The sequence below is a fragment of the Daktulosphaira vitifoliae genome, unplaced genomic scaffold (genome assembly GCF_025091365.1).
Source record: "Daktulosphaira vitifoliae isolate Bord-2020 unplaced genomic scaffold, ASM2509136v1 Scaffold_4, whole genome shotgun sequence".
Classification (NCBI taxonomy): Eukaryota; Metazoa; Arthropoda; class Insecta; order Hemiptera; family Phylloxeridae; genus Daktulosphaira; species Daktulosphaira vitifoliae.
In genome coordinates this window covers 12582981-12609105 of record NW_026099575.1, presented here as the reverse complement: position 1 = coordinate 12609105, position 26125 = coordinate 12582981, and the positions used below count along the sequence as shown (strand labels likewise).

At 31.6% G+C, this 26125-nt stretch overlaps 1 protein-coding gene across 2 annotated transcripts in view; it reads left to right on the top strand.

Annotated features, from left to right (window-relative positions):
- The first annotated feature begins 4915 nt into the window (after positions 1-4915).
- LOC126904440 (homeotic protein proboscipedia-like) overlaps positions 4916-26125 on the top strand; it is a 39941-nt gene continuing 18731 nt past the window's right edge. The window contains exons 1-2 of one of the 2 annotated variants that reach the window (XM_050683483.1): positions 4916-5437; positions 8134-9083. In XM_050683483.1, coding sequence (XP_050539440.1) covers positions 8588-9083 — 496 coding nt within the window. In that variant the 5' untranslated portion in view covers positions 4916-5437; positions 8134-8587. The remainder of the gene's footprint in view (positions 5438-8133; positions 9084-26125) is intronic. The other variant, XM_050683484.1, reaches the window with a different exon arrangement.

The following is a 26125-nucleotide window of genomic DNA, read 5'->3' as shown; positions in this document are numbered from 1 at the left end:
CGACAAAAAAGAGATCCACTGTAATATTATTGTTATTTTGTTTTTTATTTTATCTATTTTTTTCATGTCCTCAACTCGGAAAATCAAAAACCTCATATCGCAATTTCTTACGTTTCTTTACACACATTATTTTTTTAATTACACGGACTATAGAACTAAGGCACTTTGTTGTGAGTTAATAAATTCACCAACTGGTAATACAGAAAGTATATTTGTTGATAAAGTCATAATTGACAATAAAAGCTGTGTATCTGTCAATAGCGACGTCGTAAAAAAAGAATTAGCTACATGTATTTATAATCCTTATACATTATACGTGTATACTAACTCAAAAATTTGAAACTTTAAAGTTTTAGTTTAATGTACAAATGAATTAATGTTGAAAATCGTAATGCCAATTACTATTAAAAAAATATTACCTCAAACGTTTTATTAAATTTTTAAGAAAATGTTCAAAATTATTTTTATTATATCAATAATGGAATTATAATAAAAAATAACCCTGTTAGTTAATTGATTAATAAAAATAATAGATATTATTTGTAAAAAATTGAGTATTAATTTATAATTTTTATGTTTATTGACTTTTAGCTTATTCTCAAGTAATTAATAGTAAGCCTTTTTATTCTCACGTTAGCGCTTACTGTCGTTAGGCTTTTAGTGAGTATTCATATTTTAGATTTAATGTTTTTTATCGTACACTGTTCGTCATTGAGTTGTGTGACTAATTTAAACCGTCTAATATCGCCGTCGGACATTCTTTATTTGTAAGTGTTCGACTGTCTCTAACGGTGTACTTTTTCCCTGAGTCATTTGAAAATGTACAATGGTTTTTTTTTTACTTATCAAACCCTTAAGCGTTTCTCACGAAAAATTCATCTTAATACTCTTGGGGGGGGGGACTAATTCATATGGTCTTCTAGAGAATTATTTGTTTCCTTAAAACAGAGTAACTTAATCGAGAATATGCCTTTAAACATATCAGCAGTCTTAAATAAGTTATATTTTTAGTACTCTTGGAATAGAGGCAACTTTAAAGATTATACGAGCTTACTCGTGTATAATAAACTTTGTGTTTATAAAACCAAGTATAGACTTTTGGACCAACAAAGTTATTGCATAAGCTCGCGAAATACTCTGCAAACAGTTGGGTCAAATCTATCGCACGGCGAATTTATATTATCTTTTGTCCTTATGGTTAACTGCGACTCTAGTGTATCCCAAAGTACGTGTGTGTACGGTCAAAAGGATTAAAAATATCAAACATGTGTTGCACGGCATAAATAATAAAGCGGCGGACGCGGAAAAGTTTTGTGAAACTTAATGGCTCTTGCGGTTTCCGACCACAATAGAAATTTGTTGAAAGGACACTGGTCTGCATACTCTTGTACCGTTCTTGACTGTATCCGCTGTCGTGCACCCTACTCGTTGTGTACTGGGCAGTTGTCACCGTCGTTTGTTTCAGGCAGCCACACGGTCGTAATTGTCCGAAGACTTGGGGCTGACAAAATTTATTGGTCTGCATGTATATACGCACACAGTTTTCGTATACATTTACAATGTCCGTACACTTTGCTTAACCCTCAGCAGTGCTAACGCTTTATACACACGCTCTGCTGTGTATACTTTTGGGTGTGAGGGTAATGATTTCTCAAAAACGAAAGGGTTACGCTAAAAAATTCAAACCGGATATTCGGTTCCAAATGTGTCCAATATTATGTATTAAGTTTTTGTACTCATTCACTGCAAAATTTTAATATGAAATTAGCGGTGAATGATAAAAAATAACTTTCCTTCTGTGATTTGTTACATCATTTTATATTTATCTTTTTGAGTTTTAAGTTGTATTTATTTTACAAAATTAAAAAAAAACATCATTTCAGAATATGCCAAATTTTAACTTGTTATAGTTACTGTATTAAATACGGTTAACATATAATTACTTAAATTTTCCAAAATTCAATTTTAAGTTTACATCAGGTTTTTTGAATGTAACATTACTGTTTTTTGTGTGGCCTGATAATAAATGTATGGTTATTACTTTTGTATGAATTTGAATGACTGAAATAAAATAATTTTTTATTGTGAAATATGAAATATAAAATTCAGACAAAAACGTATAAATAATTTAAGTTATCGTCAGACCGTGATAGGGTTTGGAAAACCGGATGCCGGGCTTCCTAGGTCTGTGTTGTGTGTATATATCAGATCCGCATCTTTTTTGCATAGGCGGAGCCTTTTCTTTTTCAATTTTCATCGCAAGGGCGAAGAGAAGGTATAAGGAAGGCAAAAAAAACCGGAAGTGACGTTTATTATGACCTCGGCCGACGATGATATGCAATTAAATTTATGTGCCGAGACCACCCACTGAAAGGGATGACTATCAAACGGTTCCTACAGTTTTTTTCAGAGACAATACACCTCAGACTTTTGTGGCACGCGTACGCGTATAAAAATATAAAAACAAAACCAGAGTGCTTGTTTTTTCCTACAACGCCGAAGTATATATTGATAATTCTTTAACCCTTTTTTAAGGGGTGCGTGTTTATTATTGTTTTATAAAAAAAAGTTTAGTGTACGCAGTGCCAAAACTTTGGATGGGTGTGATGTTTCTTTTAGCGTAAATCTATTGGGACGCACAAAGTTAAAAGTTATATGATCTTTTAAATTCTCTTAATCAGACTTGGGTTGTAAAAATACTATTTGTACTTGTTGGTAATATGGTTGCTCTGAACTTATCGATTAATAAAATACACAAAATATCTATAGCGGATAAAAAAAGTCTCCATACAGCGGTTGTTAGATTTTTTCAATAACATAATATGGTAAATAAAAAGTCGAATAACTTCATAGTTTTAAGAAACGTATTTCTTTTTAGAAAAATAAAGCATAAGATGTTTCACAGCTAAATAGAAATTTCTTCATCTAAATGTATTAACTAGGAACTAGTTGTTATATTAACCACCAAACGTGTTCTTACATTTTTACTTTGTGGTAATCTTACTCGTATCAATCTATTTATACACATCGCTCTATTAACGATAACTAGTTTTTCAAATTATGTTTTAGTTCTATTTATAATTTACAATTGTATATTAGACTTGTCGATGACCGTTTCAAACGTTTGCTCGGACCCTAATCAACAGGTCTAAGACGTTTGTGTACATTTTTTCGCTGGAGTTCACATTGGAAATCTTGATGTCGGTGTGTAAAGAACGGTAATAAACTAGTACAGTTGTTGTCACTGCGATGCAGGGTGAGGTCAGCAGTGGATTTATGGGTTTGTAATAGCAGACAACCTCGACAGAGGGTCCCATTCATCCCCACCCAGTCCTTTAGGAGGGTGTAAATAGTCGCAATTTCAAATGGGTTATTGCCCTTTTTTTCTAAATATTTACACGACAAGTGAACCTTTGCATAGACAAAAATGAGAATGTGTCAATTACGCGTTTCGATAATTACTTTTTCAACGGATAATAGGTCCTGATTATAAGAACTTGTATAAAGAAAAAATTGTTTGAACTATATATTTACTGAGTGTTAAGTAAGGAAACGGGTTTCTATTGTTTTCATTGTAACAATTTACACGTTTCCTTACTTACTGAGCACTTTGTATATTACTAATAGTTTAACTTATCTGAATTATTAGAAATAAAATAATATTAGTAATACAACCATACTTGTAGCATTCTTTAAATGTTTATTTATAGAATAGTTCTTTGTAATAATTAAAATGTAAGCATTACCTACTGTACAATTTAAATTACAAAACGTACTTCTATATTAGTATTTGATAATTTTAAACATAATGTAATATTGTTTTAATTGTTTCTTTGGAATTATCTTACTTTTGTAGTACGACGCGCAACTGCAATAATATTATGGTTTAGTGATAAATTTAAAAATAAAATTTGTGGTTTTCTCAATGTGTCTGAACAATAATGATCAAAACCTTTTTCTGAGAAATGACCGTCTACAGTAAATGCTGTTTGTTTTATGTAGATGGTACGTTTAAACAATACATTTCTGATAATAATTTAATAACGCTTGTTGATTGATACGATTTTATTTAATACAGTCTCATAATGGACTTTAAGAGTTTTAAACAGGAAAATTTTGTGTGCATTCTTTTTGATGTTAGAGAACTTCATCTAAGTAAACACTATTATAATTATTTTTGTATAATGCCTGTTATTTCTTATATAATTTTAAATAATTCTTAAAAGAACATAAGAGGTTGTAATTTATTAAGTTGTGGTATATCTAAGCGTATGGCAGTATTTTTTAACTATTTTACCATGGTGACTATTAACTGAATATATAATTTTTTCGTATCCTACCAAGGACGATGTCCAGGATATCTTTGCATACTTAAAATTTTTCAGAGCCCTATCCAAAATTAAACGTTATGTTGTACAAGGGGAACATATTTATGATACTTTGATAGTATGTGATAAAAATATATTTTATACAATTTTTTTTCATTTATGACTGCATTTGTAAAATAATTACGATTTTGGTTAAGGATTTTTATTTTTATTTTATGCTTAAAACACTTAAAAAGAAGGGTCTGGTTTTTTTTTTTATTGAGTCAAGACGAATTAATTGTTAAGACAAAACAAACGACGATATGCACAAGGTGGTTTTTGTGAACTCGCTGCGACCAAATTTTGCGGGCGGCGGCATACCCACAGAGCGCAGTCGGTACCGAAACGGACGAATACTACCCGTGCGAAGGAGTGGTTACAGTCGGACNAACGGACGAATACTACCCATGCGAAGGAGTGGTTACAGTCGGACCGTGTGTCGCCCATTGGTTCGTAGGACTACCACCCCGCCCGTCCCACACGATCATATACATGTACAACGCACGTCCATCACCTGTGCGCTCTCCCCGCCACCGTTGTTTTCCCTTACTCCTACAAACGAGTCGAAGAAGAAACAAAATAAACAACAACCGATTTGCCTCATTATTACAGTTACCGGATGGTGAGGCGGAGGAAATTTTTCTCGTGTCTATACTCCTACCCCGCATGGTCGACCGATACCAGTCCTCCTCCTCGATATTGCCATCTGTATGTACATGAATTTTTTTGTTATTATTTTTATTAATATTTTTATTTTTTGTTCGGAAATATTTTCTACTGGCATTACGTTTACGGCAAGTGCAGTTGATGTTACGGCTGTTGGCGCGATCACAGAACACGTTCAAAATATTTTAAACATCTGATTTTTTTTTTATTCAGTTTCGATCATAAATTATTGAAGAGCGATCGTCGATAGTGCGTTTTGGCTGTTTATTATTATAATTACTTTAATGAACGCGAGTGTGCGAATAAGAAATTTCCGGGAGTGCTTTGTGATTTGATACTTCTAATTCATAATAAAAAAATATAAAGTCACTTTTCAATATATCTATACTACATTAATATTGAAGGTAAATTTTAAAATATGTTAAAATAAATTATTATTGATGTTTTATAAAGATTCATAAAAGTTCATTAATTTATATAAAAATGTCTTGGTTTTCATTTTATGGAAACATCATGTCCGTTTCAAATTTGACTTTTACTATTTTACAAAGTTAAATGTTTATGATTGAATAAATGTGCATTACTAATAGAAATCATTATAAATTTCATCAAAATAAGGATTTGTACAAAATTATTTTATTCAATAATCTACTAAGATAAAAAGCAAATTTAATAATATTTTTCCAAAAGATTTCAATAGATAATCTTATGTTTTCTTACTAGATCCTTTAAGAAATCTAAACCGGGCACTTGAAAAAAAATTAAAAAATATGTATAACAAAAAAAGTATAACATAAATATATTTTTCGTTACAATAATATAATTTAGAATAAAAATATTTCTAATGATAATTGAGAATTCAAAAAGCTCATACTTTTTATATTAATAAAAAGGTAGAGGTTATAATAAAATATAAATATTTTAAACTAACATGAGATTCTAGAATAACTAGCATGTTACCCTAAAGATGAAATAAAATATTAAGTATTGAAATCAATTTAACATTAATTATACTTAAAATGTTACATTGCATATGAAAATGTACACATTTTCAAAATATGTTTTATTTATTTTAAACACACTTGTAATAAAAAAATTTTTCAATTCAAGTTTTATTTGTCAAGATTGTTAAAATAATATATTCACTATAGTAATATTTTTGACTTATAATAAAATAAACATTAATATTCAAAAATTTTGATATAACTTTTTCTAGATAATTTTAACATATAAAGTTGAATTAATTTGATTATTTTAAAAATCAATTTTTTTTGTGGACGCTGAAGCTGCTTATACATTTTTTTTAGGAGGATATAAAATCATTTTTACGCTCGTGTTCAACCGTAACTTTAAATAGTTTGTAGTATTTTAAAGACAGTTTAAAATAAAAACTTAGGTCATAACAAAACTATTATATATATACACATATCTTGCTCATTCATACAGTTTTCTTAATGCTTGTTTAGTTAATTTTTTTTTTTAAATTAAACAGGAATTAATTTTGGGTAATTATTGAGTTCCAAGTATTGAAGCTTTTAAACTTACTCTATGGTAATTCCTTATGTATTCCTTTTAATTGTTTTAAGTCGGTGAGGAAGGATTAAGATGTATTTCATTCAATCTTACATGTAGCAATTATTATTATCTCATTATTTATTAACATGTACATCTAACGTACACATAATCATTACAGCGGATAGAATCATTAATTATTTTGTTCATCAGAATAATCGATTAGGATAGACAACGCAGAATTAAGGCAGGTCACGGACAGTCAATTTATATACGAGTAGAATAAGCTCTTCTTTAGGGATTTATAAAGGATTAATGCAGTTATCTCTACACAAATAAATTGATTGATCATTAAACAACACCATAATTGTTATATTCATTGATTTCATTGGTTCAACGTTGGATACGACGTTGGTAAACTAGTGTTATATTTAGTAAAAAAATAAGCATAGGAACTCTTATGTTCTATAAATTATGATAACAAAAATGTTTTTAAACAGTTTTAATTAACTAATTATTAGTAATTATTACATTTATTTTTTATTTTAAGTAATTGCATGAGTTATACGTTATTATAAGATATTTTTTTGTATTAAATAAATTAAAAGTAATAATCAAATATAAATATACAAGTTAATTATTTGTAGAGGCTATATTGACTCTTATTAAATAGTAATTAGTAAATAATTACTTAATGACAACAGTGATAATTTAATACTTGCAGCTTTCATATTATTTTCAACCATTATGTTTCAAATATAAATATTAATAAATGTATAATTCTATTTTATCCTTTTTGTACAAATATAAATTTATCTATTAGCATTTGAAACATACTTCCATCATAATAATTCTGGTACAAAGTAAAAATATTTTGTAAGTTCAGGTGACACTTTATAGTGAAAAAAATATTAATTTTATAAATTTTCTTTTTTTAATTTGTGTAGTTTCTTTAAGTTGAAAAACATTTTTTTTATTTGGAACAGTGGCGGCGTCTTTGCAAAAAAGTCTTTTTATATTTTTTTAACATATGCTGATATGTGAGCGTATACCCTTGAATATAAATAGTATATGAGTTTTATTTTTCTAAGGTATACATTAATTAAAAAAAAATTGTTAAGAGATATACACCGTATAACACCCAAAACACCACTAATTTTGTAGCTATATCATTTATAAAAACACTAATTTGCCTGCACTTATTAAAAAAAAACTGTGGATTGTGATAAAGTTGAATATTTCGACAAAAAAAAGAAAATCTATATTTCTTTTCAATCAAAAATTTTTTTTTATCTTAGTATGAACTTATTGTACCTAAACGCCACAAGCTTATGCAACGCACGTGTTGCTCATAATTTAATATTTATGTACACATTTTTTTAGAAAGATTAATAAGAAATTTGAGAAAAAATAAGTGTTGTATCATTATGCAAGTATATACATGATACACATGTGCGGACGCAAAGAGAAAGAACGAGGACAACCTTCCTCTTCCTCCTTCTACTCCTTGTTCTTCTAGCTTTCTTGACAAAAGATAACACTTCGTATATAATAAGGTTTCTATATGTGTGTGTGTAATGATTGACAGGTGTGTGCGGTGGAAAAATTGGGTCCGGCGGCTAATAAGTGCTGAACAGCAGAAAAGGCGGTACCGGTGACGCACGCGCACCGGTTACGGACGACGCGGGAAAATCCTTCGCAAAAAGTAGCAGCGACTCACCATCGTAGTGCCGCCACGGTCATAGCTGTCATACGCGCTCGATGGCCGACAGTCGGCGGACGACGCTCGTCGACGATGACTGCAACTTACCAGTGATAGTCACGACTGGCGGCTATAACCGGATAACAATCTAATTCTACATTATTAATTGATACTAGTGTATTACGTGTTAAGTTTATATTCGTGTGAAGGACGGCAACGTTGTCCTGTGAAAAAAAATTTAAATAACGTATTTTTGAAACGATCATCCGTGGATGTTGTAATTGTGTCCGCTGTTGTCGGTACGTCGGTGGCAGAAAATTTCGCTGAACAATTTGACAATATGATGTTAAAAAATACCGAAGCGGACATGAGACCGGGCAAACAGCAGCAACTCATGTTGGCCGGTTTCGGTGGACCGCAAATGTTGGTAGCGGATGCGCTTCACGTCGGTAACGGCGGCGTTGGAGTGGATGCGGTCGACGAAGACGACGATGACGATTGTGGCGTCGACCGCAAAGACAATATGTACATGAAGGACTCGCCTTCGGCCGGTCTACAAGACGGAAACGGGTTTTGGATGGCGGCCGTATCCGCCACGGGACCACAAATGGACCACCACACTGCCGCTACCGACTACCAACCGGCACCGGTGCCGGATTACATGATGCACCACGTTATGGGTGTTGGCAACGAGAACGTGTCACCGACCGATCAACAGCAGCACCAGATGTACCAGATGCAAGGAGATCAACAAACCGGCGGCGGAGGAGGTGGCGGCCAACAGGAATATCCTTGGATGAAGGAGAAAAAAACGACGAGGAAAAACAACCATCAAGGTGAGTGGCCTTTTGTTTTTTTTTGCTTATTAGCAGCACGTTGGTGGCACTTCAACCGACTCGTAAAACTGCGTTGAAATGTATTTTACATAGTAAACCGCATATTCAATGTAAACGCGCGCAAATGGGTAGGATCGAACGGGTGTATCAAATAGAAGTTTGACGGGAAATAATGTGGCGTCAAAAAGTTTTGATTTGAAATGCCGAGAGCAACTTTGTTTTGACAAGGGACGAGTAACTATGGTTGGGTTTGGTAGACACTTGGGAAAGGAGACCATGTTACTTGGGTTGATCAACAGGAAATTTTACTGAAAATGTGACTTGTTCTTACAACCGCGATAAAGCATTTAGTAATTAAAGCTGAAAATATTCGTGTATAGTACCTTATTAAAATGCATGAAGAGGAAAGACTTAAAAATATGTCATCTATCTATCTTTTTCTTAAAAAATTAAAACTTAAAGCACAATTTCATGAAGTGCGGGGATTGATTATGTAATAGATCTTGTTTAATCAATTTTATAATTATAAATTCATTTAGACAAATACATTTGTTTTACTGCAGTTCTCATGCAATAATTTATATTGATTAAGAAATTTTACTATTGTCGGTTAAAATTTTAACGTTCGTCTCCTTCAGTATTTTCTTTAAAATTTTAATTCTGTAATCAATTAAAACTATATACATGATATAAAGCTATTACATGAATTATTTAATAATAATTTGTATCGTTTGAAGTATGATAATACTAAATAAATAACCGGGTAAACATAAAAATGTGCATAACTTTACTCACATATGTGTTTCTCCATTTATCATTTTATATTATACACTCTGTATTACGGTACATATTCAAATTCACCTCATTTATGATGTGTCGCGAGAACCGTTAAAGGGGATATTTAGGAAAGATGTTTTTTATTAAATAAATTTTCACATACTCGACCCACAACTTTCCACATAAACTTCCCCTTGCCATAAAAAATGATCATTGTGCCAAATTATTATGTTAAAACTTTTGACAAAAAAACTATTGCGTTAAAAGCTAACAGAAAGATAATATTTGTATGTAAACTTAATTAAATAAAGTTTTCGAAACACCTATGAACAAAATCTTGAAGTATTTTAAACCTAAATAGTGACAGAGTGACAATTATTTTATAGAAAAAATAGATTTAGAAACCACAAGCTATTTTTTAAATCAAACATGACCATAGAATACGAACAATTTTGATAATGGAGTGAGAAATATTTTTAGAGACTGATTTTAATTTTTTATAATATTATTTTTGGATTAAAAATACACTAATATGTTTATATTTAGTCTAAAACGATTTAATCGAATCATTCTAAATGTACGTAGAATGGCTCAATTAGGCTGATTAGATTAATGAAAAACTTTATGCTTTCTTTGAAAAAGAAAAACGTTTAATAATCTGGAATGACTTTAGTAAGGTAGCGTGATTATGTCAGATACCTATTGTGTAATAAACGTAATGATAATATTATCTTGTTTTTATTTGTATATTGTCTTTCGTGTTTGATTTGGACCTTAACATCAACATTTGATCTTCACAATCAAATTGTACGATCAGAGGAAAATATTAACCAAAAATATTTCAATTTTTTTACACTAAATTATTTAGTATTTTTCACTGAGTTAATTGTTACAACGATGAAATTCTTAAATTTAGAAATCATTACTTTGTTAATGTACCTCTAAAGTTACATGGTTTTAAACACAAAATTCAACAAAAATAATTGAATAAAATTATTTGAAAAAATAATTTTTTTTTTAGTTGATAAATTCATCTGATCTTTCACCGACGAATTGATCGTGTTTGACATTCGGTCGGAGGGTTTGACCGTGTCGATTTATCATTAAGTGCTCTGACGGTGTTTTATGACGACGGCGGGGTAGATAAATCAGTTGTGTTTCTCACGATCCCGTTGAAACAAGCCAAGGGATCTAAATTAACCAAAAAAAAAAGTTATTAAAAAATGTTTATATGTTTAAAAGATAATCGAATATTGAAAATATTATATAACAAAGCCAATTAATCGTTTAACGCGGTTTTTTATAATTACATTACCTCATAAATGATGTATTAGTGTTATTTAAATGTTCAGCTACCGTAAACAATTATCTTTTTTTAACGAAAATACTGTAAGAACATATCTCACGGAAATATTCATTTTCAACTATCTTCTGTCAAATTATTTAAGAATAATTAGGTACCTCTACATTTTTAGGACTTATATAAATTTTAATTGATGTCATTTTAACATAAAATTATATGTTATTGACATAAGTGTACTTGAGTTTATTGTAAAATAGTTTGATTTTTTAAAATAATTCATTTTGATTTTAAGTTTAATAAATAAATATTTATTAAATTATTAAATAAATCAAATATTTGATTTCTTGGTGTTTAGTTTTAATACTGTGACATTTAAATAATCAATATTTTGTTATGACAAAAATTTGTTGGCTGTTGCGAATAGTATATTATTTTGTGGATTTTCAAACTTTTTGATAAGTAGTAGATACTTTTAATATATTATATATAATATATTAAATTACTAAATTCCATGGATAATTAATAATACTATTTATATATAGAATTCAGTTATTAAAAATTGTTTTTGTCCAATTTATAAGCTATTGAGCTTATTTGAGCAATATATAAGCCGCTTTTTTTAATTACATGAAAATTTTTTTTTAGTCTCATGTTTTTTTAATTAAAATACTATTTGAAAAATCGACAACCTGCTAGATCTCAAAAAATAATAGACAAAAAAATTGAAAATAAAATGGTTGTTAATGAAATAACTTTAAGTTTGTTGGTCTTGTACTATAATTTTACTGTATTTAAATGAAAGAAATTGAAAGTGTATAAATGTTGGTGTGTCAACAGTCATGCGGAGTTATTGTTTGGGCGNTGTTGGTGTGTCAACAGTCTTGCGGAGTTATTGTTTGGGCGAAAAATGTTAAAATTAATTACTATAATTTGCTGAACATTTGAAATGAGTAAATAATCCAATATCAATCGGATATTATTGTATAGCAGTCGTTGGCTGTAAGTGTGTACGATAGATAGCTGGGTCTATTGTGATTTTTTGATTGGAGAACGTGTAATTGCATTAACGTCAGTCGACACTGCTACTGCTCCAGCTGCTGTATGTGTATATTGTATGCACAATAAAGAAGGTCAGCATGAAATAATTTTAACAATATGATAATAATAATTACTGTAATTATACATTGAACGCACATGGCTTGTGCACAATACTTGTACGTTTGTACGTAGATTTTTGCCTAACACATTGATAAATAAATGTCGCAAATTATACATTGATATTGTTGAAAATTCTGTCTATATTATTCATCATTAAATGCGAGTAAAATTGTCTTTATCAAACTAATAGTAAGCGGTTAAAAATTCGTTGCCGTTGATAGCGCATTAGATTACTTGTTAATTTTTTTATAAACAGTAAATTTTATTATTTATTTTCAAGATTTTTGAATTTGGATGATGGATACACTTCAAGTTCAATCAAATTTTGATATCTGATATTTTATTGAAATTTATTTTTTAATTTATGTGTGTCATGTATTGTGTGGACGGCGGACAATAATTATTTCTTGAAAGAGAGACTTGAACGAGTGCGTATGAAATTCTACAACGCGAAAAAATAAAAAACACATGGATGATTAAAAATGTTACTTTTATTACTATACCTTTATTCCTGATTTTCCGAGAACATCAATAGACGTGTGTTTGCTAAGATTCCGAAATGGGAAAACTATGCTAAAATGAGAGACGTCTTAAGTGTTATCGCACAATAAATGTATAACGATTTAAAAACGTTTTATTGATAAAATCGGAATTATACATTTATATTATACAGTTATAAATAGTCTAGTGTATAATACATTGTCTTTCAAAGTGATTTGCGGATTTCCAGTGGTTACTCTTTAATGCATTAGGTAAATAAAATAAAGATAAATATTTAAAATTTCTAGATTCATTTTATATAATCACTCAAGGCAAAGTTTATTATATAAGTATATTTGTTCGTATTAATGATATTTATACGTAAAAAAAGAGATCATTTGGTAAATTTATGCAATATTATTAATTATTTTATAATTTTAAATATAATTTTATGTAATATTTAGTGGTAAACTTTAGTTCTTGTCAATTTTCTTAAAATATATTGAGATTTTATTTTTACAAATATATATATAATTTATTATATGTCAACTATTATAAATATTGAAATTAAAAAGATTTATTTAAATAATAATATTTGTACGTTGAATGAATAACTATGATAAATTTAGATTGTAAAATTATATGGAGAAAAAAAGAGAGTATGTATATTATGAATATCCAAAGATTAGGCTCTGTATTAGGTCTACCTAAGTACAAGTTTAGCTAGGCCTTATTACTCTCCTCACCTACCTTACATTTTTTATCGATTTAAAATGTTTTTTTCTAGACAATTAATATGTTGGCTTTTGTTATATATACATATAATCAGATTTATTTTATGCGCAACCTATTTGACATAAAATTAACGCATTGTAATATAAAAATATGTTATATAAATTTGTGAATTATAGGCGTGTGCATTAACTTGGGTGTTTCAGGGTTTTGCGTTTACCATAGCAACGCCAACGACTGCCTCTTTTTGTTATATTTATACAGCTGTTTATAGTACACAAACTATTATATTTTATGCTTTTTATAATGACTTATTTTGAAATTACATACTCGACGCACAAGGAAGTTTTCATTGAGTTCGTAAATAATTTAAATTGTCCACTCTGGCTTAGAATATGTCTATGAGAACTTTTGTTTAAATCCCTCTTTCTTGTTAAATCACAAATAAAAACGTGTAATTAAAACGATAAATATATTATGGCCGTGAATGTCACTGGTGCAGTGATGAATACCATAAAATGATGTTTATTTTTCTATTGTTGTTTAGTTGTGTATAATTCAAGTAAGATGGGTGGCATTCTCCCTCGTAGTTGCTGTCATATTCGGTTACCCAGCTCCGACTTCCAAGGCTTCTCTTCGCGTAAGCTGCACAGGTACACAAACGTAGTAATTATAGCAGTTGTGGTGTCGACTGTGTGAGTATTTTATGTATGAATCGCCGTAGAAAAGATGGAGTGAGAGAGGAAAAAATGACCGTCGGATAGAACCAAGGACGACTTGTTGAAAATCGACCAAGCGGCTGCAGTGGCGGAGGGAGTGCACACAACAATAATTAATCTTAGTGTGTGTTAGGAGAGAAATAGAAGGATTATTAATAACCTCTCCTCTCTTATTTATACCTATAATAATGTCATGTACCTTTTTTTTTTCAAAGCCGCTTCCTGCGCTCACAGGAATTGATTGACGTACCAATTTCCGTTGATTCGGATATTTCGGATGTGTACGTTAAAAAGTAATACAATAACTACAACTATATATCATCATACACGTGAACAAAAAAATTATTAATAATAAACTTTTTCAACAGTGTCGTTAACGAACATTCCTTTTTTTTTTTTTTAATTCAATCCCTCCCCGACTTGTGTTTAAAGTGGTGCTCTGCGGTATACACATTATTATTTTGTATTAAAAGTTTAAAAAGTGATTGGCGCAGAGTTACTATAGTAATGGAACATTTGAATAGGGAAATAAAATTAAAAGAGTATTGAATGGTTAAATAAGTCTGCTTGTAATATTTAATACGAATAAAAAAAAACATGAGGCGCTGTCACTTATCGTACTACGTTAAAAACGCTTTAGGATAAAAATATTCGTATACACAAAAGTCACGGACGCGGTGGTTGATTCAATTTCCACGTCATTTTGTGAGTTAAAAAATGAAGCCGAGGGCTTTTGTGTGTATGTGGTGGCCGCTGTAAAATAGGAACGGGAGTGGGCCGTCTTGCTAGCGTGTGTAAGACGGGCGGTCGACAAGCGAGTAGTCGAAGAAAAATGGTCGTAAAACGAAAAAATGACGGGGAAATGTCACCGTAGTAATATTATTATGAAGATACGATTCACTTTACGTACATGGGCGGCGGGGAAGCAAAACATATTTTTTGATAAATTGGCCGCGATCTCAGACACAAAAAGCTTTAAACGCGGCCGCGACCGAGATTTTCGATCCCCTTCTCTCCTATGCGGCGGTTTTATCCTTCACATTCCAGCCAATCTGAATTTCTAATTTTTTTCTTTCTGTTTTTCCACTCGTCTGTACTAACGATAAACTGCATTACACGTATGAATGCACTTACATAGGTAGAGTGACGTTGTTTTATTTTACAATAGTGTTCTTTACACAAGCTATGGTTATTTCGCGGAACACTGTCTTTCCGTCAACGTAGACAGGTCTAAAGATTTCTCTATAATAATCTTAGCTATCATAACGATTTTTATAATTTCAACGGTAAAATAAATTTCGTGATTACATATCTATCAAAAGTACAACACGAGTGGGTACAATTCGTTCGTCGTGAATTATGTATTAAAGAATATAAAAAAATATATTTTCACACGGTTTATTCCTGAAAACGCAATGGAAAAGCACAATGAAAAAATAAAGTACGACTAACCGACCTACTACGAAATAAAATATTATTTGTCACAAAATGTAAAAGTATTATTGAACAAATGTTCGTGGAGGAAATAAAAAAAAAGAATATTAAAAAATAAAATGCGGCGCAATATTTTTGTTTTGACATTTAACTTTTGTTGCTCTCCGCGGTAACATACGTTAGTGTAATATCTAGTACACGTATGCCTGTCAGTAGTAGTAGTAGGTACTTATTATTATTCCTATTTATTATATTGCAGCGTTTTTTATATATATTTTTTTTCGGTGTAGTTTATACGCACGAATAGTAGGACTCTATACAGCGGCGGCCGTTGTAGTCCGGGCTGTGTGTAGACACCCTTCAGTCGCCGTCGTGCTCACTAATGACATAATAATAACACACGGGCGAGCACCTCCGTAATCATATGCGATTTGTCAGAGTCAACCCGCCGCCGCAGCCACCACAGTCACCGCCGGGGGAGGTGCGGTAAATATATTGTGTGTACAGAAACAAACCCCTCGGTTTTCCATTGCCTATTCCTATATACGAACCGACACGCCGTGTGTCCATATCACCTAGCGTTTTGCGTTAAGCCCTCCGTGTAATCCGGTCGCCACTACACCGTCGGTCCCCAGACGCGTTTTACAAATCCTCCGATTTCGTCGAGTGCGGCGCCAACGCATTTACATTTTGTACAATATATACTGGCTGTTAATTTCTATTGTTCCGATCATTATATATTTGTTCGAGTAGTTTTGGCAGTTTTGTTAGAATGAAATTAAAAACAGTTTCTTTTTAGGAAATTAATGTACGCTCAAAAATTATACTTAAACATAGATATTTTTAGATAAAAAAAAAAAACCGATCGTTTTTCGTACCCGTTCAATACAAATTAAGATCGATTCCCTCCGAGTTGCGTGTATTATTCGTTAGTCTCGGAAAGCAAACATAAATATTGTAATAATAGTAAGGCGGTTAGTATTTTTTGTTGTTGCGGTCAAACGCCCTAAAATCATTCCTACAATACATAACGTATACATACAAACGTGCCTGTCTGTATGGTGTCATCAGTTTCCAAATGAATAAAATTACTCTTAGCAAATACGAAACTGCTTGGAGTGATAATGATTTTTTATTATTTTTAACATACAATGTACTTGGAAACCATCGACGGCGGAGGCGCTGTCGGTTCAATCAATTTAACGAACGACACCGCCGCCGCCGCCGTCGATCGGGTCGAGTTATTTGTAAGGGATAAATAGGTTAGATCTCCGAACGTTTTATGCGAAGGAGGTGGTTTATTCGGAGTAGAAGTGTATACACACGAGAAGAGGCTGCGGCGGTACACCGTGGGGAGGTAGTCGGTTAGTATGAATGAATTTGACGACTGACGAAGTTTCTTAGTTAACGGCGGCGGCCCGGAACGTGCCCTCCGGCAGTGATTGATTATGTATCGACAACGACCGAGGCTGAAACCTAAATCGAGACCCTTATATTTTAGGTAAAATCTATATGCCAACTTTTACCCGATGAATCCTTTTTATTTTTTAACGCATCGACGAACAATCGTTTACACTTATTTTAATGTACTTACCTATGCCACACACACACACCGAGAACACATTAATCAATTAAATAGTTTTTAATTTAGGTACAAGATTGTAATTATACAATTTTACGAATCCGTCATTATTTTTGATTGAATCAAATGAAAAAAATTAATCGACGTTGTTTTATCTCAGTACTGATGATGTTAATAACAAAAACTCTGTGCTATATTAATGAAATGTGTCTTTATTTGGTACATTTTTTTATCATTGTTTCTAATATCAACGGTTTTAATAAGTTAAACATCTTTACTCGAAAACTACTGTTTTAACGAGTAAATCAGAAAGAATTTTCAATGTATTTATAATTTCAACTCGAATTTTACAGTGTATAATAATAATAATAATAATAATAAGTTTATTTCATCAAATAAAAAAAATGTTTACAACATAAATAATAAAATATATTTAACACCTCTCCAATAAGCATTTCTTGTGTTTGGAATAAGTTCATTCACATCAAAATAAATGTCTGATAATAATTTCCTAGGAACTTTTTATACAATTAAATATTGTAAATAATTATGTCTAGATAGATGGCTTTTTAACATCAAGTAAAACATAAAATAATTCAGTGAAATTGATTTTTGATGTTGAAGATTTTCTTATCGATTAATTTTTTACGGTGGAAAGGTTGTCGTGTCGCACGTATTTTAACTCCTTCGTGTTTAGTAGTCCAGTTTATAAACTATTATATGCGTTCGTGAACCTTAATTTGTTTTTATACAGCTACCACTGTATTATTATTATACACACAAGTCATAACAAACCCGCGCTGCTTCGTATTGTGGTACTATGACTAAAGGTGGGGTACTTGCTAAGGGGTCTTAAGCGAGCGTTATCGTTGTATTGTGAAAAAATCCAAAAATTGCCCATCACTAATGAAGAATTCGCGTGCGCAATCGACAGACTTAATGCTATGCGCGTATACTATTATTTCATACGAGTATTATAAATATTGTTTTCACCTCAACTAAACACAAGCACCTTGTATAGTTAGATTTCATTGGTTGAAAATTATACAATTTTAGTCATATGCGTTTTGTCAAGGTGAGCTGAGTTTTATGAATCAACTTATGTATGTATGTACTAAAAAAACCCCTAGTTAAATCAACAAATATGCATTAATATTTCAGCCGGCGATATTTTTTGTTCATTAAACAAAATTATTTGTTACGAGATTAAAAAATTTATTACACTAACAAATATTTTGTTGGAATAACGAAAATATAATTGATTTAGCGATAAAATAATTATGGGATGTATTTTATTTTTTAGTGTAGTATTTATAATGTGGTACATAATTTCACTCCATCGTTAAGTTTTATTTTTACACCTAATACTTTTATACATCTGTTAAATTATAATATAACAGATATAATAATTGTTATTAATTTTACATACTTAACTAAAGGAGTGTTATGCAATTGAAGTGAAATTTGAAGCTCAAAAACGTCTATCGAGTTTTATTGACTTTATACCCAATCAAATGAGTATAAATTAAAAAATCATAGATTTTATGTGAATCTCGTATTTTTATTTAAACTTCTAAATAATAAAATAGAAAGTCAACTATTATTAGAACAAATGAATTTCAAAATTACCTTCAATAATATTCGTAATAAATATTTCTTGTACCAATATTAAATAATAATTAGTCCTCATTATCATCTGATACTTTCTTCATGTCTGACAGTAATTCTGTCACTTAAGATATGTTTCATTGTAGTAAAAATAATATAATTATAAATTTAAATTAAGTGTATGATTTATCGATTTAAACATTACTATTTCTTTTATAATGATTTGTTTTTTATTATTATTTTAAACGTTAAATCTTTAATATATAAGATATATCTATAAATTTTATAGATATATATATTTTTGATAATAACAACTGCTTTATAGTAATAATTAATGTAAAATAGAAATTATTTTTTTTGTAGATAAATAATAGATCTTATTAGTAATGATATTCCCAAATATTAACATTTATTAATATTAATACTAATTAATGTTTATAATTCTAAGGTATTTGTAGGAAACGGAATTGTTCAACAGGTTTGGTTGCAGATAAAGTAAGGTTAATGCAGCTACTGTATAAAAGCTCAGAAAAACGATTGTGAACGAATAGTGTATAGTAAAACCTATACATTTGACAGACGTGATGGTGTAAAATTTTTACTTAGGTGTGAGTGTCTATAGATCGGCGGGTATATTGTTAGTTGTGGCGGCCCAAGTGTTAAGACAAATGGTCGAAAAGGGAAAAAACTGTCCATTTTCCTCGGTTTTTGCCCTTTTCTTGTTTCTTTTTTCTCACGCCGCCTCTTTATCCATTCCTCACTTTCATCGTGCAAAGTATAACACACTCTTGGTTGTTGTGTCGAGTTGATGATGTCAATTTTTCATTCGTCCACCACGCGAAAACTTTAGTTTTTTCTCATCAGTTTTCCAGTGAGGAGAGCGCAGGTTATTCACTGTAAGTAGAGCACATTAAACGATCTATCGTTATTGTTTTAAGCAATTGAGTGGTAGATCATACGAAGACAGCCCACGAATGTAGCGAATAACCCGACGACTGCATGTCAACGATTTTTATTCTGTAGACGTTCAGTGTAACTGTATATTTTCAATTGGGCTCGAAGAAGACACGTTTCATGTTTATGGTGTGCAACCTAAATTTAACGTGTTGACCCTTTTGTTGTCGGCCAAACCGCTTGAGTTTCATGAAAAATTTACCGTTTATTTATTTAAACACCCAATAATAAAAAGGTTTGCTAAATTCAGGTCGTAGCGTTCATTGATTCATTGAATAAACAATGGCATAGACAGGATTTTTGGTTGGGGGAGGGGCTAAAGATATCTTCTTTTCGTATTAAATACTTCTACTAGCACTAGAGTAATATACTGTTAATAGTAATAATTGGCCAATGGGGAGGGCTATTTTCCCTTTAGCCCTCCCTTGTCTACGCCACTATAAGTAAATAATAAAAATATGGAACTGTCGCACAGTGATAGAAAGAAATTTATGTTACCATTTGCGTTGTGGAAAAAAATATCGTGCTTACTTAAAAAAGTTTTCAAATCAAAAGTACATGTAAAACACGAAAACGTTAAAAAAATACCACCAAAGTTTAAATAAATTATTAAAAACATTATAAGTACAAAAAGTGGGGCTACGTTAATAAAATTAATCGAGTTTCCATGCGGCATTATTTTTACGATTTAAATATTATTTTTTTTGCAATAATGAATTCCAACCAAGGGTGATGCCCAAAGAAATATTTTAAAGGGCGCTAAACAGTCAAGGTCGACTGGGGGAGCATTTTCATTTCTACGCGAATATCGATTTGTTGTTTTTTACATTAAAAGACCATTTTGCGAAATTGTTGATCTTATGTCATTATTATTTTTGTCTAAAACCGTGTAGTAAATTGAAAATAAAAATTCAAATTAAATTCAATGCTATTGTAATACATGTTACATGGGTATTGTTTCGGCGGATGGAACCCCACAGAATCAAAATAAATATATGGTAACGATGTAAAAAATTGTAAATTGTAAAAGAAATGTATTATTCATATTCCTTCTTAAGACAAAACATCGATAATGCCATTGATATGTTATTTAAGAGTAGGTGGTTAATATTATTTAAGAACCTACTAATATGTTTTTTTTTAGTTTGCTTAGTAAAAATATTTTTAATTAAATAAACGAGTTTTATCGTCACATTTTATTTCATAGTCTATGATTTTGTCGCCTACTCTGTTTTCTCTATAGAAGTGTTGGGCCAACGACACTTTGTAAGATTAAGTTAACGCTGTGGTTTTTCCTTTTTTATGCAATCCCGTCAAGTGGTGCACTTATATCGATTGATACACTTCCGAGATAAATGTCCGTCTAACGCGTATTATAGCTGTTACTAGAATCCAGGACGTTGACGGATGTGCGACGGAGTGACACAGCTGAAATGGACTATCGTCGCCCCATCAACTGGATTGAGATAGAAAGGCGACAGTCATCGGCTAAAGCCTTGCCGGCGGAAGTGTTGTAACCACCAAGGGATGATCTGCTGAACGGGCCAAGAGGAGCAGTACGATGGTTTTGATTACGCAGCAACATGGAAACAACGACGTCGGACACTAGGTGCGATCATCAATAATACAAGAAACCATCGCCGTCGCCTTTTCGTCTCCTGGAGATTATTATGCCACCACAGATTTATTTTTTTATTTATTTTCCATCGGTTTCGTTTAGTAATGCTCGAGGGTCCATTTCTGGACGCCTACTGTTCTCGCCCTCAACTCTAACCGCACGTCGTATCTCGTCATGACTATTACAGTTTTCCGATGAAACAAGGCGAAATATTTATTTTGTGGGTTCTCATACAAATCAAAGTGAAATAACGAGATTTTATGCCGTAATTCCGATTTGCTTTAACCGCACTTATGAAAAGCTGAAAAACAAAACATTATACACGTTATAAATGATCGCTATAAATGTCATAAAAAATGTTCGTCATAAAAATATTTAGACCAATTTTTCATAATTATTTTGCTCGAATTCCTTTCAAATATAATAAACGCTAAACTTACAATAGAGAAGACCCGTGGGCGTTTCATTATATTGAATTCAAGATTAGGCCGATGATATCACGTTTTTTATCAAAAATAATATGATGACGACTTGCATGTAAGATTAAGGTCCAGTTAATAAATTTATAATAAAATAAATAAATTATAACTTGAATTTGATAGCATAAATAAAATGAAATGTCTGGCAATAAATAATGTTTATTAAATAATTATGGCTATATATCTAATTTCTCTTGATTGTTAATATATTATGTCATCTAAAAAGGTTATTATTAAAGTTTTTCATGGATTCGAACATCTTTGAAAAAACTCTTGGAGAATCGTTTTGGTTCTGTTAAAACTGACCGTTATCTCTCCGTATGATTGTTTGGTAATAATCAAATCAGGTAAGAGTATATTCATCGCCGATGTGTTAACCTCCCGACGATGATGGTGAATTTTTAACGGCAACACAAGTTGAAGCTCTTTATGCCGTCGTCACTCGGCGTTGGGACGCGCGCGCTCATTTAAACAGTAAAAAACTCGCGTGTATGCGTGGCATTATTATATCGGTATGTATATTATACACTGTGTAAAAGGTTTTTAAAAGCAAAAGAAAAGGGCTTCCTGCTCGGTGGCTTTAGTCGATGTATACGTATATAACAAGCCGCCTCGTGTTAAGTTGTATTCATAGCCGATCTGTGTGTATGTGTGTGTGCGCGCACTGCCGCGGCTGCCGTTTCGGGGCCCACGCCGCCACCGCAAACGGCCATCATTAATCAACAAATTTGCTGAGTCAACTCGTCTCTTCTCATGCGGCGGTTGCTGCTCTCTGTGCTGTTTCGACGTCGCCGCCACCGTAGTATTATATCGCAGGTCTGACCGCTCTCCTTTTGGCCGTCCCTATATACATAATAAATATCCTATACAGCCTCACGCCGACCGCGATTTTTTCTTTTAGCTTCTTCTGTTTCACTTGTCTTTACAGAGTATAAACATATTTTTTTTCCGCGCCCTGACTTTCTATAACCCGCATAAACAAATGCCATTTATTTTCAACTGTCGTATGAACGAAAAATGGACATTTTAAATAAATACCAAATAAATAGCAGCAAAAAAAAAAAAACAAACAAACAAACAAAATGAAACGTTTCGAAAGTCACGGTTTAAAATCTGCAGCGATTTAGAATGTAATCTGCAAATGGAACGCGTTAATTTTTTTATACAACTGAACTATTTGGCAGCACTAAACAGCACGTGCCAGTTTATAGCCACAAACATGGATGCGAACTTGTGTCGGTAAGACGTAGGCGATAAATCGATACGGTAGTGTAACACTACCGTATCGATTTATGAATACAAATCATAATGAATAGATGAAATCGATAATTACAAGGCGTTTTTAAGACGCTTCTTGTGGATGTTCATACGTGACAATGCCATTTCAGTTGTAATAATACCAGTCTAATTATAATTAAGGCGAACATGTAGTGTGGTGTATGGACTACGCTATATGCATTTTTAACTTTTTACACTACATCACCTGTGATATCTCTACAAACGGCAACGTAACTTGTGTTTTTCGAGTATGATTACTAAATGAAATAGTAAGTGTTAAAATACCAATTAAATTAGACCGGAATCAATCTAAACGAGAATTAATCTATTTAAAAAGAGTAATAATTTATCTGTACTAATACGATAAATTCATATTGAACGACTTCCCTGAAAAGCTATGCGCTTGTTGTGTACATGGAAAACCATCTACATAGCCCAGTGCAGCGGAATCGCACGAAGCTTTCCCGACTGAGCAAAGTACGCTGCTTTTCATAGTTCATTTAGTTCTAGCAGAATAAAAAGTGAATTCTTATTAAGTGAAATAAGTGAATGTTCTTACAATTTACACACTTTGGTCTTGTTAACTTGGTTTTCGAAAAAGATACTTAATGTTAACACGTCGAAATTGATAATTCTTGGAATTGGAATAGATAATTGGTAAATGTAGAATATTTAATGTAAAAATAAATCGAGTTTGCCCAGGAGATTCTTTACACACATTCGAACTTGTGTTAAGTGACATACCGACATTCCGAATTTATACAAAACAAATCCTAGACTAACCGAGGCGTGAACTTCATTGCGTTTGCACCGCCCATACACAAATAAGAATACATGTACGCGTAAAGTGAACTGTGTGTACGAACACACTGTACATGAGTACAAGAATAATAGTTTACGAGTATACGTTCTTTAATGTCCGCCGGTTTGGTTATTTTATGAACTTCTCCGTCTTGTATTCGTTGAATGTGTGTCCGACGTGGTGGGCCTTGATGTTTACCGATGGTCACCGTAAACGGTTTTTCTACACGTTACACGTGAAAGGAGTTAAGCAATGACATGGCATGTTGAAATGAGATAAAAAAAAAAAAAGGACAAAAAACGCGCGGGTCGAGCATACATGCGTTCATCTGTTTATTATTGTATTACATTGGTAAGGAGAGATCGCGTTCACACATTCGGTAGCTACCAGTATTTTAATAAATAAAAAAAAAATGCTTTATACAGAAATACGCGAGATAAAAGAAGAGAAAAATTTTGCTTTGTTACTGGACGACGTACGCATTATGTATTACACATTAATGAATCGCTATTATCATTCGGGCCCAGGGAAAAGTGCCGCCTTATACATATTATATTATGTGAAACACGTGTATCGTATTTTCATTAATAAAACACTCTAAGAGCGCATCGCAGTCTATTCTCATAAAATAATTGTTACATGTTCTCGCCCGTTTACCGCACAACCACTTACAAGATTAATATGTTTTGAAAATCGACGGTGCATTCTCTAATTTACTTGCTGTTGTCTTATCCGACCCATAACCCGTTGTCACATACTGATGGATTCCACATTTAGTTTAATGTTATAACTATGAGTTAGACAATGCATTTAAATCTTAATTTTGGTTTAACATTGAAATATTGTTATAAAATCCGCGTGGGACGAGACCGCAAAGTTTGTATGTATTTCAATACAAAGTTCAAAACTCTGATTGAAATCTTGGAGGAATTCGTGTTTTTCGAAACCGTCAGTTTAATGTATTCAGATTTATTCGGCAGTAAAAAAAATAAATAAAGAAAAAAAAAATCGAGCTTAAAAACTACCCGAGTAAAAAGCTATCTGTTGAATTTTCCAAACCGCCCCTGTTTCGTATGCAGATTAAGATTAGAAAAAGATTTTCTTTCCGCTCGAGTTGCACAACCAGGCGGTTGTTGTTGTTTTTTTATACTTTTGTTTCGTCTTGCTCGCACTAATTTCTTGATAATTCCAATTCTGCGGTTCGCCACTGGGCTTTACAGTGGTTACGGAGAAGGAAGACGAAGTGTATATAAGCGTCGCATGTATAAATTGAAGAAAAAAAAAATCGAAATACACCAAAACCCTAAAGGAAATGAAAAACAATAAAGTAAACGTTATTCGCCGAAGAAGAAAAAGTTTATATCTTTGCATTAAATACTGCACAAGTCTTGATATAAAAAGTAAAACAGATTAACGATACCAAGTGTTTTATTGTTGTTATTATCTATCTCAACAGTAATTAGTTTATAGTTTTTTCAAGCGCTCGAATTTCGCGCGGAATTCAAAATAGCTCGTATAGAAAGATAACACAATAAGATATTTTTCTACTTTTAACAGTGCGGTTAAACATTTCGAATGACCCTATGAGAATATTTAAACCTGAGGGTCAAATTATGGCGTTTTTTAAATATATGATCGCGTTATTGTATGAGTTTGACTGACAAAGAGAGTACACTGAAATCGAAAAGAAAAATTAGTCACAGTATGAGTTGAACTTTATTATAGCCGCAACTGACTAACTGACTGCAATAGACTTGCATATGATAGTTAAATAAAGAGACTATAATATTTTATATCGTGATAATATTTTCGTTAGTAATCGCATGTAATTAACAACATTGATAAATAACTATAACGATAAATACTTTAATGAAGATTTATTTAAATATCATAAGAATGTCACTAAATCGAATAATTGGTAAAACAGATTTTAATTTATAGTTCATAAATTAAAAATAGGATTTAATAATTGCATATTTATAATTTCTCATCAAAATCTTTTTGAGTTTTGAATTACGGAAAGTGTTTGCAGGTAATTGACAAAAATAATAGTCTAAAATTAAAACATCCACCGGTTTGTTTATTTATATGTTAACTTGGTTGACATATTGAATGTCA